The sequence below is a fragment of the Eubalaena glacialis genome, chromosome X, assembly GCF_028564815.1.
Source record: "Eubalaena glacialis isolate mEubGla1 chromosome X, mEubGla1.1.hap2.+ XY, whole genome shotgun sequence".
Lineage (NCBI taxonomy): Eukaryota > Metazoa > Chordata > Mammalia > Artiodactyla > Balaenidae > Eubalaena > Eubalaena glacialis.
The window spans coordinates 122904132-122920127 of record NC_083736.1 but is presented as its reverse complement, the minus strand read 5'-3'; the positions used below and the strand labels follow the sequence as shown (position 1 = coordinate 122920127).

General features: G+C 39.8%; 1 protein-coding gene across 1 annotated transcript in view; it reads right to left on the bottom strand.

The window, feature by feature from the left end:
* Positions 1 to 1210: 1210 nt before the first annotated feature.
* Positions 1211 to 15996, bottom strand: part of SLC9A6 (solute carrier family 9 member A6) — a 54684-nt gene continuing 39898 nt past the window's right edge. The window contains exons 13-16 of the mRNA XM_061178547.1: positions 15446 to 15476; positions 13085 to 13164; positions 7508 to 7613; positions 1211 to 3853 (exon numbers count right to left, since the gene is read on the bottom strand). Coding sequence (XP_061034530.1) covers positions 3581 to 3853; positions 7508 to 7613; positions 13085 to 13164; positions 15446 to 15476 — 490 coding nt within the window. The 3' untranslated portion in view covers positions 1211 to 3580. The remainder of the gene's footprint in view (positions 3854 to 7507; positions 7614 to 13084; positions 13165 to 15445; positions 15477 to 15996) is intronic.

Below are 15996 nucleotides of genomic sequence, written 5' to 3'. Positions count from 1 at the left end.
AGCCAACAGTGCAGCGAACGGAAGGACAGAGCTGAGACTTCATGCCCTACCCTGGCCTGATGACAAGCAGGTGGTGGATGGGCAGCAGGATGGACGTCTGCAACTCCTTTCATCGTCCTTCTAGTTATACTCAAGATGGCCTAGCCCATCGCATGCTACTGGAGCTGGAAGAGTAGCAGGTAACAAATCTAGACTTTGGATTTGAATCCTGGATCTGTCACTTACTAGCAGTGTGACAACTTCCCTCCACCTGAGTTCCCTCATCTGTGAAAGGAGAATAACACAAAGCATGATTAAGATTAGATTAGAATGTGGATGAAAAGAACACCTCCTATATACACTGCCTGGATCTAAGGGGGCTCAAAAAAATGAGAACTACTATTTTTATCATTCCCAGTTTATTTCAAGCCTCATACCTCAATGCTGCATCATCTGTGTGCAGTACTTCCTAGCAAGGACTTTCTGATTAAGTCAAGACATCTACATTTTCATCTCCTTACACCTGTGCACTGAGTCAGGTAAACCAATAGACTTGCTCCAATCTAATGCAGGGTTTTATTTGTGAACTAGAAAACGTGAGTTTGTTCAAGAAACGAGCCTGTGGTGTGGAGGCCACCAGCCGGGTCTCTCACTGGGGTGGGGGGCACCCAAAGACAATCATGGCGTGCTTGGCGCCAATCCTGGACTAGGCGAAGTTGCTGTCAGCAAACCCCAACCTACAAAACTTCTTACGTACAAAGAGAAAGACCTGTCTTTAACTTGGAAAAAGGACTATTTGTGTGATCGCGCTCTCAACCCAACTTGCAACTGCCTTTCTACCTAACTGGATACAGAATTTACTCCCCCCATATAATGGAACTAACATTTTCATGACATTATCCACCACTGAGCTAACAGGCTACAAATCAATATAACAGAATTCGACTGCTTTGAGTCGTATTTCTTAAATGGTCCCATAAGCAAATACATCCAGCCTCACACATAAGCACCAAAAATTTGCCACCCCGTAAGTTACGTTCCATTAGGTTTCTGTTTGTTGCTTTTTAAAACATCAGTCTTCCCCCTTTCCCAGTAGGTATATAGGTAGAAAAATAAATGAAGTCAGCACTCTTTACTTCTCACTAGAATAAACTGTGACTCAAACACTGTGAGTGGTTATTTGCAAGGCTATAATTTTTTTAATGACAGATTTTCCTAAAAGAAACCACTATAACATCTGTCCAAGAACTCCAAGGGAAAACAAAAAATACATAAAAGATTAAAAGTCTATTACTTTAACAGCACATTGCCAAACACGGACAACTAGGATAAAATGCCAAGGAACCTTAAAAAATAACTTGAAAAGATGCAACGTTCAAGTCATTCAAACGTGTAGGGTCCACAAAGAACAGAAAAACAAGTCCGAGAACAGTTCTACTTGTGCATGACGGGAACTCAGACTGTACCTCATCCAAGTTCATTCAGGTGTCGCAAACCAATAGATGTATGAGCAGAGTTTGTTTTTTTCTTCTTTGCTTGGAGATGCGCACGCAGATTAGAGGAGAGGAGAATCTTCCAGATGCTGATGTAAGCGCAGCAGGCTTGGTTCCCCTCTGATAAAGTACGAAGGCAGATTTAGTTGACTCAAGCTTTATCAGTTTCCCTAAGAAAAAGTCTTATGCATGCTGAAACAGACGAGTTACTGAATTTGTCATGCTAAGTATTTACAGCCATTTTCATAAAGTGAGCTCAGTAACTTGACAGGATAAAAAAGGTAGTTGTGAATTTCTTATATAACCTTTTACAACGTGAATGACTTCGTGGGTAAATGACGCTGAAGTTCAAAGCCCCTCAAACACACATTAACAAGAAATTACTGACTGCATGAAGAGGCACACATCGTAGAAAATGCACACTTCACGGGGTTCCTGCATAGCAGGAAAGTCGCTACCACTACATAACAAATGGCTATGCCAACAGTTAGAGCTGCCACTCAAGGGTCCAACAGTAGAATTCCCTCAAAATCGCAAGGAGTGTTTGCATCACAGCAAGGAAACCTTTGGGAAGACAAGTACATGTTTTGTTTGCAAAGATATTTTGTGTTGGACAATTTGAACATCACATAAACAAATCCGTTTTTGAATTGGGTACGATTTAAGGCAATGTTACTCAGACCTGAGGGGGAAAAAACCCACAGAAGTTTCTAGTTTTCTTCTGAAACTTTGACGGGTCAGAATCAATGTCGGAAAGGATCCCCCTGCTAAGCATTCAATGCACCATTAGGTATCTGCAGCTTACAAAATAGAATCCACTTTCATACTCTGAATATGAAACGGGCAATGTTATGTACTCTTCCTTGAAAACTGTAAAAAAACAAAACAAACATGGCAGCTTAGGTATTTCATATTAAAAAGTCACATGAGCGTGAAGACAACTACACCTGGTGCACACAAAGGAGCAACCGCCCTCACAGCAAGCTCTCCGCAGCGCTGTATTTCTCTCATGACTGGCTGTGGTGTAGTGTGGAACGGTCATGGATTCATAAATTAACTTTTAATATCAACTACAGACTAATGAATGACAATTAGACACAAGTAAGTTCAAAAATTTTACATTTTGCTCCTGTTTGGCTGCTAATGAGCAGCGATTTAAATCGATATAAAAACTTCTGACCACAAAGCTTGCTATACAGATAAAGTACATAATCAAAAAGTAAGCAGCAATTGAATTTCTTATTTAAACTTATCTGGTATATAGTATTTACATATTTGGGGGGAGAGCTCTCCGAAACCACCATGCTCCTTACTCTCCTTCCTGGCCTCTGCCCCCTCTCCACCTGCCCCAGCCCCTCCAAATCGAAATCAAGTGCTCTGAACTATATACAACTGTACTTTGGCTAAGTGGGCTGGATGGCGCGACTCCTTCCCAGGTCTTGGAGTGGAAGAAAAGAAACAAAGTCTTGGAAGTCATGTGCAGCCTTCTTTTCCGAGTAGCAGTGTACTGTAGCCAACAAATCTGTTCTTTTCACGGCAAGGGGGGCAAAGGGCCCCCGCACTTCACTCCCCAATCTGAATGGGGCAAGATCCAAAGCCACTGGCCTCTCGCACCACAACAGGCCACCGGACAAAAAGGAAAGGAAAAGGTCACGACAGAGGCAGCAGCAATCAACACAAGTTTCCCGACAAAGGAACTTCTCCTGCTAGCACTCCCTCCTTCCTCTCCCTCCCCTCCCACAAATTCATTGCCTTAAAATTAATTCATATCACGAGAACTCGGTACTCCGGTTAAGTGTCAGGTAAATATAAGAAAGAGTAAATCTGTCACCTTGTATACTTGAACTGGGACATAAAGCTTGGACACACGACATCACTGAAATTAACTTTCTAAAACAGATCCGGTCTACATAGTGCAGCCAATAAAACATAAGAGTTTGTTCACAATCTGCCTTGTACAGGGTATTTATAGTCTTTCGATGCCATATAAATAGCATTTATACAGCTTAAACATTCAGAGACATGCACTGGGACTTTTTAGGTAGTACGAATTTCTTCACAATCACATGTGCAAATTTTACAGATCACTAAGTGAGTAATTAGTAAGCTTAGGCTGGACCGTGTCTTGTATTATCTAACAAATTTAACGGGGGTTCAGAGTCATCCATAGGAAGAACCAGGCGTGTTCCCCGAATGACCAGTTCGTGGTCCCCGAATGCAAGTTCCCGATCCAGGGCATCTTCAGAACTGTTTCCCATAAATCTCCTAGGGGCACCGGACGATGCTGATTCAGTGTTCACAGTAGAATCTCCATACGTCAAACTAATATCACCATCATTGAGAATAAGATCGGAGTCATCATCTTTCAACTGTTCCTGGTTCTAAATTCAAATAAAATAAGTTTTGCAAATTGTTATGAAATTCAAGAAACATTTCCAATAGCAGAATTTTCAAGGATGCCCTATTTAAAACGCTTCAGGGGCCGCTCCCTGCCCTCAGGATAAAGTCGAAAGTCCTCACCTTGGCTTAAAAGACACTGTGCGACTTGGGCCCCTCAGCTTCATCTCCCACCACCATCTGTTTCTCTGACCCCACTCGCCCCACTGCGTGCCCAAAGACTGAAGTGCTGACAGCTGCCCCAAATCTCTCGTGCTTTCTCTTATGTCCTGTCCCCTCTCCCCTCCTTCATGTAACTAGCGCCTAATTATCACTGAGGTCTTGGCTGAAAAGTCACTTTCTCCCAGAAGTCTTCCTTGATCATCCAAGGCTAGCTTAGGTGTCCTCCTGTGTTCTCCCCTAGCGTCCTGTACTTAGTCTTCTCCCTAGAGTGGCACTTACCCCTTTGTGTAACTGCTCAGGCAGTGGTCTGCGCCACACACCCCCCCCCCCGCACTAGACCCTAAGTCCCTTGTACGCTGTACTTCAATCACCTAACAGTTTGGGGGCACAGAGAAAGTATTCGTTAAATGTAAGTTCAATTGATTGTTGAACAGATTTATATAAATGAAGCTTTTACTGCCGTATCAACAATACCTAGAAATATTGAACCCTCACTACACATTTGTCACCCAGCTCAATGGGCTTTGGTTCTAATGGAAACTTTGAGGCCAAAAAGAATATAAATAAATAAAGTTCCAGAAAAGGGAAAAAATGTCTAGCATATATAGTGCCATTGTGGCAAATTAAAAAGTGTACATGTGCACAGGAAAGTCTAGAAGGTATTCAACAACATGATGATAGTTAGCTCTGCATGACAGAATTGCTAGTGGTTTTTATTTTCTTATGTTTTTGTACTATCTGAAATTTTATTATAATGAGTACATATTACTTTTAAAAATCAGGAAGTCATTTTTTAAAATGTAGAGTAAGAATCATTCTAAATACTCATATTGATCTAGCAAAAAAAAGTCTGTGACTAATACTCCTTGAGGGAAGTAGAGCTGACAGAAACATCCTACACTCAGCTCTCCTATCCTGTGCGTGTTTAAAATCTTTAAATTTGTCTAAGATGGTCAAATAGACTGAGGGCACGATTGGACAAAAATTTTAAAACTTTAAAAAAATTTGCTGTTGCTAGAAATTTGCCTAAATACTCAAAGACAAAGACATGTGAATTAAAAACCAAACAAACCCATTCCACCAACCAGCCATAATCCCTTCCTGCCCAATCCAGTTATAACAGTTAAGTCTAACAAGCGTGTCTATCGCTTAATTCAGCAATACTCAAAGCTCTGTGGCACCTTCACTCGTCAGCAGGGGCTCTTCAGCACCTTCTAATGCCTTTATTAAGTTTCAGGTTTGGGGCAATATCCACCAAATTTTAAAATGCATATGCCTTTTGACCCAGCAACTTAACCTTTAAAATCTATTCTTTAAAACTTTATATTCTTGGGTAAATTTATATACACAAGGATATTCACTGTAAACACTGTTTGTAATAACGAAAACACAAAAGGAGGAACAATGTAAAGGTCTAGCCATAGGAGACTAATTAAATCAATCTTGGCAAAACCACACTATGCAGCCACCAATAGAGAGAAGGTAAGGGATCTCATGGACTCTTAGAAACATATCCATGCTGTATCATTAAGTGAAAAAAGCAAGTAGCAGGACAACACTCTTATTATGATCCCCTTTGTGTAAAACAATAACAAAGAAAGCTATATATACACATATAAGTTTGTGTAGATAAACTATATCAGGGAGTATCCAAAACCCTTAATAAAGACTGCCTCTGGGGGATGGAGGTGGGAGAAAGAGAGCGACTTTTATTTTTCACTTTGTACATTCCATACTGTTTGACTATCTGGCTGCAAGCATGCTACTTTTATAATTTAATAAGTAGTTAACATAGCAAAAAATAAAATTAAAAAATTAAGTTTTATGGTTGTTACGGGTTACATGGTATCCACCCCCCCCCCCGCACACCCCCCAAGAGATGTGAAATCCTAACTCCCAGTACCTGTGAATGTGACCTTATCTGGAAATAGAGTCTTTGCAGGTGATCACATTAAGATGAGGTCCTTGGTGTGGGCCCTGATCAAGTATGACTGGTGGGTGTCCTTATAAAAAGGGGAAATTTGGAGACACAGACACACACGCGCACACAGGGAGAATGCCAGGTGCAGATGAAGACAGAGATCTGTGTGATGCATCTTCAAGCCAAAGAATGCCAAAGATGGCCAGCGAACCACCAGAAGCTGGAGAGAGCCCTTGGAAGGACCCAACCCTACTGGCACCTTGACCTCAGACTTCTAGCCTCCAGAACTTGAAACAGTAAATTTCTGTTGTTAAGCCATTCAGTTCGGGGTACTCTGTTATGGCAGCCCAAGGAAACGAATAGAACAATGCCGTATTTTGCTATCCACAGGACACACAGGCATTGTGGAACTCTTCTGGCTTTTGGTGATGGCGAGTGGGTCTTTGGAATCCCACAGCCAGACCTCACTGACTTAACTGACAAAGCTGGCTGACCCCTCAGCACAGAGCCACATGGGCTAACAGGGTAAAGAGGGAATGGGGGCCGTGCTTGATACGGGAGCCTGGGCGAAGTGGGAGGGAGGGACAAGACACGGGGTGTTCCCCCCACCCCACCAGTAGTCTGTCGGAACTGTGCACTGACTCAACGTAACACAACGCTGCAGGGTACTCCTCCCTGACCCAGGTGCCACCCCTGCTAAGACCCCTCTTCCCCATCCATTCTCTGTGGGATCTGCTCTAAAACACCACGGAGGCGGTCATAGGGAACTGGAGGGTGCACGTCTACACTGCTTTACCACAGCCTCATCTCTCAACTCAAGGTGTTGCATCAGAGTAGTCAAAATTGGTGGGTTTTGTTAACATGGGCACTTTATTTGATGCACCAGATTATTTTTGAAGGGTTGGGTTAGAAGTAAAGGCTTTTAAAAAAGAACTTGAAAAATTAAATGTTCATATTTTAAAATAAAAACTGGTTAGCATTTGTCATTTCTTTCTTTGTGGCAATAGCTGCTGAATCACTAATCTTATGTTGGCAGCTAAGGAAAAAATATGGAATCTAGATTATATCTAGATATATCCATGCCTCCCAGCGATATGGAACACAGGTAGATAAACTTTCCCTAATACCCGAAATAAAAGAGCATCTGTTGCACTTTAGGGGCATCAAAAAATGTTTTAGTAATCCTCTCCACATGACCGTGACGACCCTGATTTATAGATTACAATATACGCAGTTAGTACTAAGCTCAGGCCACATGCTGCAAATAAATGAAAACCAGCATGGAAATAGAATTATTTACTAAAATCACTGACAGTAAGATGAGATGCTATTCTATATCTTTTTTCAAATGACGGCTCAAAGGCTGTGAATTATATTTATAGATTTCGGTGCATTTTCTGGCTGAGCAAAATATGTTTATATTCCTGCTTGTGGATTTTATACCTTAAACGCAAGCAAAGCAAAACAAAACAAAAACCCAGTAACCCATCCATAGAGCAGATAATTTTAAATTTAACTTAATGAAGAACTTAGGTTCTGGATAAAACCAACTTACCTCATAAGCCTGGGGGCTGGTTAGGCATCTCGCAACGGGTCCACAGCAGGCAGGGAGGGTTGTCGTAAGAGGAGGCCCACTGTGCGTCAGCAGAGGCTTCAGATAGCTGTGCCAGTTAAGGAAGAGCTGCATTCCTTTCTTTACCAATTTAAAAGAACAATCTGTTTGATAACAATCACTGTCACAGTGTACCTACCAATTCAGATAGCAAATGTTGTCCCATTTCATGACCCTATTATGCAACGGGAGGGAGATTTTATTATTATCTCTGTTTTACAAATATGGAAACTCAGGCTCATAGAAGTCAATGATCTGCCTAAAGTCACACAATTAAGTAAACGGAGGACCAATACTCGAACCCAGATTGGTTTGATTCCAAATCCTATGCCCTTTCCACTACATCATATTGCCTTTCTGATTTTACTAAAGCCAAAAGGAAGACAAAATCACTCTCAATTTAGTGCTGAAGGAGACACGGAAGAAAGTAAAGAATGGTAAGAGCCTAAAAAGAGATTAAATATTCCAGTAGTAGAATATAGTAATAAAAATGGTTTTAATTATTTATTGTAGATTCAGCTGGCCTCTTCAATGAGTTGAAACTTTAGTATCAAAGGAAACTCAATTCTAAAAACATTTTAAAAAATTATGCATCATGAGGTCCTCTGTCATAGACTCTTATTTCAGTATTCATCTATTCTCCAAAAATAAAAATAAAAACAGATGCAACAATATATTTGATACTCAGAAGAAAAAAAGAGGGAATCATGAGAAAAAGCAGAAGAAGGGAGAAGGACACATACATATTCGTTACTTTCTAAAATTACAACTTAAGGTTGTTCTCAATTAAAAATGAGGAGGCCAAAGAAATTTACATAAATTCACATATTTATAAACTCTAAGATTAAAGTACTTCACATAAACACACTCACATAGTTCACAAAACATCTTGCCACACAAAACCACTGAAAATCTGGAATGATGAATTCTACTAGTGCATTAAGTACAGAAAGTACCAGATCGTAGTTTAGTGGTACTTAACAGGCTAGTACTGAGGCTACTAAGTCTTGGTATTTAACTCTATAAGAACAAATTCCCTAAAAACTAAAACTTATCAAATATTGACGAAAGAAAATCTGAATAGTCCTGTATTTATTAAAGAAACTAAAAACCTTTTCATACAAAAAGTTCCAGGCCCAGAAGGCTTCACTGGTTAAAATCTTCCCGGCACTTAGGAAATAACACCAATCTTACACAAACTCCTCCATAAAAATAGAAAAAGAGAAAAATTCTTCCCTACCCGTTTTATAAAACTAGCACAATCTTCCTATAGAAACTTGACAAGGACATTACAAGAAAAAAAAAAAATCACGAGCCAATACCTCTCATGAAAAGACACAAAAATCAGACACAAAATATTAGCAAATTAAATCTAGTGACATACACAATGAATAATATCATAATCAAGTGGGATTTGTTCCAGCAATGTAAGATTGGCTTAACATTCAAACAATTGATGAAAATCAGCAAGATAACACACTAAAGGAGAAAAAAATAAATACACGATCATCTCAGTTGATGTAGAAAAAGCGTCTAATAATATTCAATACCTGTTTATGATAAGAACTCTTAGCAGACTAGAAATAGAAAGGAATTTTCTTACATCGATCAAGGATATCTCAAAAACTGACAGCTAACATCATACTCAATGGTGAAATATTGAAAAATTTCCCCCTTAGGTCAGGAATAAGACAAGAATGCCCACTATCATCACTTATATTTAACATTGTACTGGGAATGTCCAGCCAATATAATAAGACATAAAAAAAAATACAAGGTATTGGACAAGAAAAAATAAAACATTATTATTCACTTGGTTATATGCATAGAAAATAGAATCTAAAAACTATTAGAAATGTAAGTGAACTTAACAAGATTTCTGGATACAAGGTCAATATATAAAAAATCCAATTGTATACCTATATATTAAGGGCAAAAAATGTAGAAAATAAAATAAAATGAAATACATACCATTTACAATAGCACCAAAAATTCCAAATATTTAGAGATAAATATAATGAAAGATGTGCAAGACCTGTCACTAAAAACTATAAAACATTAATGAGAGAAGTTAAAGAAGATCTAAATAAATGGAGGGATATACCGTGTTCATGGATTGGAAGACTCAATATTGTTAAAACGTCAGTTCTCTCCAAATTCATCCACAGATTTAATACAAATTCAATACTTTGCCAGCAGGTTTTTTTGTGTGTGTGTGTGAGCGTGAGTGTGCATGTGTGTATGGAAAATGACAAGTTGTTTCTAAAATTTAGATGAAAATGCCATGGACCTAAAATAGCTAAGGCAATACTAAAGAATGACAAACCTGTAGAATTTCTCCTATTGGATAGCAAGACTTATTAAAAAGTACAATAATTAAGAGAGTGTAGTATTGATGTAAAAATAGACAAACAGAAAAGACGGTCTGGAAACAAGAGCCCCCCGACTTATACGGCCAAATGATTTACAACAAAAGTTCCACTGCAATACGGTGGGTTAAGGATGGCATTTCCAATAAACGGCGCTGGGTCAACTGAATACTCATGGGAAAAAATAGGTCTTGACCCACACCTCACACTATACACAAAAATTAATTTGTAATGGATCAAAGACTTAAATGTGATAGTTAAGACAATCATATGTTTAGAAGAAAACATAGGAAAATATCTTCATGACCTTGGGATATAAAAGATCTCTTAAGACACAAAAAGCACTAACCATAAAAGAAAAGATTAATGAAATAAACTTCATTAAAATGAAGAATTTCTGTTCCTTAAAACAGAGGATTACAAAAATGAAAAGATGAGCTATAGATTGGGAGAAGATAGTCACAATACATATAACTAACAAAGAACTCAATTCAGGAATGTAGAAAGAACTACAAGTAAATAAAAAAAAGATAAGACAGTTCAATTAAATAGTGAGCAAAAGAACCGAACAGACACACTTCATAAAAGAGGATATCCAAATGGCCAATAAACATACGAAAGGAAACCTCACTGGTCATCAGAGGAATGCAAATTAAACCACATGAGATATCACCACACACCCACTGAAATGGCTAAAATTTCACAGGCTGACAAATACCAAGTTTTGGAGGAGATGTGGAACAACTTAACTTGCTGGTGGGAGTGTAAATTGGTTACAACCACTCTGGAAAAAGGGTTGGCAATATCTATTAAAGCTAAACATACACTTGCTCCAAATTCCACTCCTAGGTATATACCCAAGAGAAATGAGTGCCTATGTTCATCAAAAGATGTACAAACAGGGAATTCCCTGGTGGCGCAGTGGTTAAGAATCCGCCTGCCAGTGCAGGGGACACGGGTTCAAGCCCTGGTCGGGGAAGATCCCACATGCCGTGGAGCAACTAAGCCCGTGCGCCACAACTACTGAGCCTATGCTCTAGAGCCCGCGAGCCACAACTACTGAGCCCGTGTGCCTAGAGCCCATGTTCTGCAACAAGAGAAACCACCGCAGTGAGAAGCCCGCGCACCACAACGAAGAGCAGCCCCCGCTCGCCGCAACTACAGAAAGCCCGCGTGCAGCAACAAAGACCCAACGCAGCCATAAATAAAAAAATTAATTAAAAGATTATTAAAAAATAAAAAAGATGTACAAACGTTTAGCTTTATTTATAGTCATCAAAAGCAGGAAACAACCTAAATGTTTATCAACAATAGTTTCTGAGATATCCTTGACCAAAAAAAAAAAAAAAAAAGAAAAGAAAACCCCCCCAAAACCAAAACCCTGTAGTATATTCATACTATTTATAGAACACTACACAGCAATGATAAAGAATGAATTACTGGTACAGGCAACAATATAGATAAGTTACACAATGTTGACTGAAAGAAGCAAAACATAAAGTAATATAATAATATATAATTCTATTTATATGAAGATCAAAAATAGGTAAAACTAATCCATGTTGCAAGAAATCAGAACAGTGGCCGCCCTTTTGGCTGGGATAGGGTAGGCCTTCAGGGAAGGCATTACTGACTGCAGGGAACACAGGGAGCCTTCTGGGGTACTTGAAATGTTCTACATATCTTTATATGGGTGGCAGGCACACAGGTGTATACATAAGTCAAAATTCATTAAGCCGTACCCTTAAGATTTGTATACATTACTGTATTTAAGTTATATCTCAATTATAACAAATGAACAAACTGACTGCACAAAGGAACTGAAATCTAGAATGATGAATGATTAATTCCACTAGGGCACTAGGTATTAAAATTACCAAGTCTTAGTCTAGTAGTACTGAGTCAAACAATTCTTGGTGGTCACTTCTATAAAAATATAAAAAAATATTATTCTACTCTTTCTCTACATTAGGATCATGTAATTCTTTTGTATATTATGCAGAAAATATACAAAACATTTATGCAGGAAAAACTAAACAATTTTTGTTAAATCAGAGGGCTGAAAAAGTCCCAAGAGATATGGGAGTGGCTTATACCCAAAATGCTGATAATGGAGCCAAAAGTAATGACATAATCATTAAACAATTTTAAGGAGCCAGGATCTCTCTCTCTCTAATAGGAGTCTTAATACCATAGATAAGTGAGCATTCATGTTTCCATATATTAATTTTGAGTCCTCGCAAAAAGTGAATGTAAAAATCTAGCAAACAGAATATAGTAAATAGTAGCTTCAAATGATAATTGTCAAGCGCATTCTTCTTAAACATAGAAGGTTTTGATCAGAAAGTCAAAAGCAAGGGAAAAACATTTTACATGGTTGTCCCAAATTTGCTTCAATGGAACATAAACCAGGTTTTGATTCCCTTACTGATAAGTCTCAGCCAGAAAAAATGCCATGGTCCCTTTTCCTAGTTCAACTTTCAAATAAGAAATTAATTTTAATAAATAGTGAGTGATAAAATGTTTTTTAAAAGGCATGATTTAAACAGGTTATTATATATAACCCGACCCAAAGTATAGCTATGAAGAAGACTGTTACGATAGGACAAGAAAGAAATATGGTAAACAATGAAGCACTGGCATTCTGAATGGAGAGGAGAATCTCCCAGTCTCTGGAAAGGTCAGAGAAAAAAAGACATCGCTGACTACTGCGGTACCTAGCATCACTGAGTTTCTCATTCTCATGTTTTTCCCTAAGGCAGTCTTTCCTCTTTTACTCTAACAAGCACACTGACAAGCACCAACAAATCCCTTTTGCGGCATTCACTCAGTTAGCTAAAGGACAATAAATATTAAAATTATTAAAATATTAAAAATAAACCTATATATCAAAACAAGTCTATCATAAGGGCTCCTGAGTCCCTGTACACAGCAAGCTTCTGCAATAACCAGTCCCTACTGGTTCCATGGGTTTTCAGAGGATTCATCTGTGCGGGTTTCCTCTGGTAACCTCCACTACACTGAAGGGGAAAGGGAAGACCAAAGGCAGGTTTTATACTCCAGTTCAGGAAGAGAGTGGTCAAAACCGTTGTTCCATTAAACTCTAGTTGTCCATGTCCATACTACCATTTTTTTTCTCAGTTAAGGATACTTATGATCAAAGTTATACCATATCCGGAAAAGCCAGGCACTCTCTGCTTTGGTAGTTCTTCTTTCACTTTCAGGAATACCCTGCAAAGAGATACTAAATCAATACATACACAAAGATAAAAACACATTTATTTAAGAGTCATTTCTTTGTAGAATCGGGAACATAGCCTACCACATACGAGATACTCTCCAACATGGATAACATGAGAAATTTAATAGCTTGTACACTGCGGCTTGGGAATAAGAAATTGAAGTGTTTTTCTGAACACTTCTACTACTCAGGCTGCTTACTGATTTATGAGTCTACTGGCATTTAAAAAAATCAGTGTGGGATAAGCCACCCCCTAAATCTGAAAGGCTTACACCCACGTGAACTGCACCTTAAGTAGAAAACATCCCATCAACATCCCAATCTTTGGGAGTTGTCATGGGTCCCAAAGTTAACTGGCATTTTCAAAGTTGCTCCTATGTTCTTAGAACACTAGCAAAATGTAAGTAAGTAGGGAAATTCCATGTTAAGCCTGACTGGGTAGGAGGGAAAAGTAACACAGCAAGCAGGCCTCTTCAAAAACAGCTCCCCCAAAACATAAACTGGGTCCTTATGTGTAATAGGATGCGGTCGGTCAGCAGTGGCGTGGTTACGCCACCTGGTTCGTCTCGGCTCTGACATGAACTAGTTGGGCAACTCCCTTTCCCTCTCTCCAGCGGAGTTTTTTCATGTATACAATGTTACTCGAAGGCTCTTTCCAGCATGAATGTTCTATGTATCCGGGATTTTCGAAGAGTACGGAGTTTAGATTCTGGGTTTTGGTTCCTGTTCTTCCTGATCTTCGAAATAAATGAATCTTCCTCTCAACATGTATCAAAACACAGACAATATAAAAATGTTTGAGAACACTGTATGGGCTTACAAGAGCGGAGAATCACCCATATTTCCTTTCACATCAGGAGGCATTGGGTTTGTATGTCTCCGCTTTTTGAAGAGCGACGAATCTGTAAATCTCACACGATCCCCTCACCACATGAGCACCTGTACACCCCACTCCCACACGCTCCGTGGTTACTAAAATCTTCCTCTGGGCTTCCCAGTGGACACTCAAAATACTGAGTAAACAATATACTGAGCCAAGGCATCCATACGGTTTTGAGGGCAAGGTAAAAATGATGTTTTTTTTTCTGGATGTCACAGCTGCTACTCACCTACCTGGCTCTCTCTCTGTCACTCCATTTCCATTTGTCCTCTGTGGTGACAGAGGGGACATAGCAGGTGGAGACTTATGCAGATGGTAATCAAGCATTTGTCTGGGGACCTGTTTGGTAACTCTCCTTGTTTGGCCGTGGGGGTGGAGGCACTGAGGAGCTATTACCCCTTGGAAACTACCCCAGCAGCTCGCCATCATGGGAATTTATCCAGCCTTGTTGTACAAATATTTCAAGCCCATGAAATTATACTTTAAGGTTCTGACCACAAAAGAGGCAAGTACTTACTATGTCACGTACACACTCAGCACTCAATAGCTAGCAAAATTAGCATTCAGGAAATGAATCTGATAAAAAGATTTTTTAAACTGCACTCTGAAGACAAATAAACCAGGGCTTGTTTCAGACAAGAAAAAGAACTGTGTTTTTAAAGAGATGCTTTCCATCTTCAAAAGCCTCATTTCTGTAATTCCCCATCTCATGTCTAGGGCAGAGGCACATAGTCAGTGGTGCTCAGAAAGCATTAACAAGTGGCGGGAAAATACCAGAAAAGGGTGGTCAGTCTAGGGAAGGCACTGAGTCACACTGCACTCAGTCTACCAGGTTCAGGTTCAGAGGAACAACTGAGAAAGTGACACATGGAAGTAAGCAAGGAAACACGGGCAAGGCTGAGGCACGGGGTAAGAAAGCGCATTCTCCTGAACAGGCAGGGAAGACTGGCTGAAGAGTCCAACGCTTCTGGGCAGTTCTCAAGGGCAGCTGCTGGTCATCCAATTTGAAAGTCACACAGGAAGAGCAGCTGGAGTGGGGCTTACATCAGAGACGAGCCTTCATGCGCAAACCGAAGTGGAAAAAGGCTCCCTGTGCCAGAGCAGTCACTTGAAAACCCAGGAGCACTTAAGGGACTGCTCTCGTCTGTGGCCAAAGCCCAGGTTGGCCCAAAGATAGGAGAGCTGTCACCCTTGATAACCACACGCTGCCTAAAATTCAGTTTTGTCTCTATCGAGCAGTGAGAAAAGCCAGGAATGATGTCAGTTAAAAGCTGATGCAAATAGGACAGGATCTAAATAATAGTGACATGAAGTCTACAGTAGATTTGTTTTCTTTCCAAGCGACTGCACATTTGACAGAAATGCCAGAGACAACACAAATGCATATTTACCAAATGTTCTTGGTCTGAATCAACACCAACCCTAAAGGAGAAACACAAAAGGAAAATGAGATCTTGAAGTCAAAAGAAAAATTGTCTATTCACAGATGGGCACTGTCAGGCAACTACTTTTCTCAACGCAGAAGCTATGCAATGGTTAATATTTTCGTGCTTCTCGATGGCTGGTGATGTAGACTTTTGGCTCCTGCCACTCTCCTTAGCAGCAGCTTGGACCCTAAGGCAAGCAGGGTCTACTAATATTCTCTGCCTGCAATCCAATCCCACTTACCAGTTTCAGAAAAAGAACTTTTTCTTCTCTAAGTCCACTATAAGCAGGAGTCAGGGAAAGCAGCATTGCCCCAGTGGCTGAATAAGAACTACAAGGTAGTTCCAAAAACAAGGCTGGCCCAATGCAGTTCCAGGAGGGAGCTGCATGTTTTCGGACCTCTCGGCTCTCACAGCAACACCCTCTTATGGTGACTGCAGAGAGGGTCCAATTACAGGGGTTTTCCCATAGGCTAATGGATAGACATCAGCCTTGGTTCTTCAGAATTCTTTTTTAT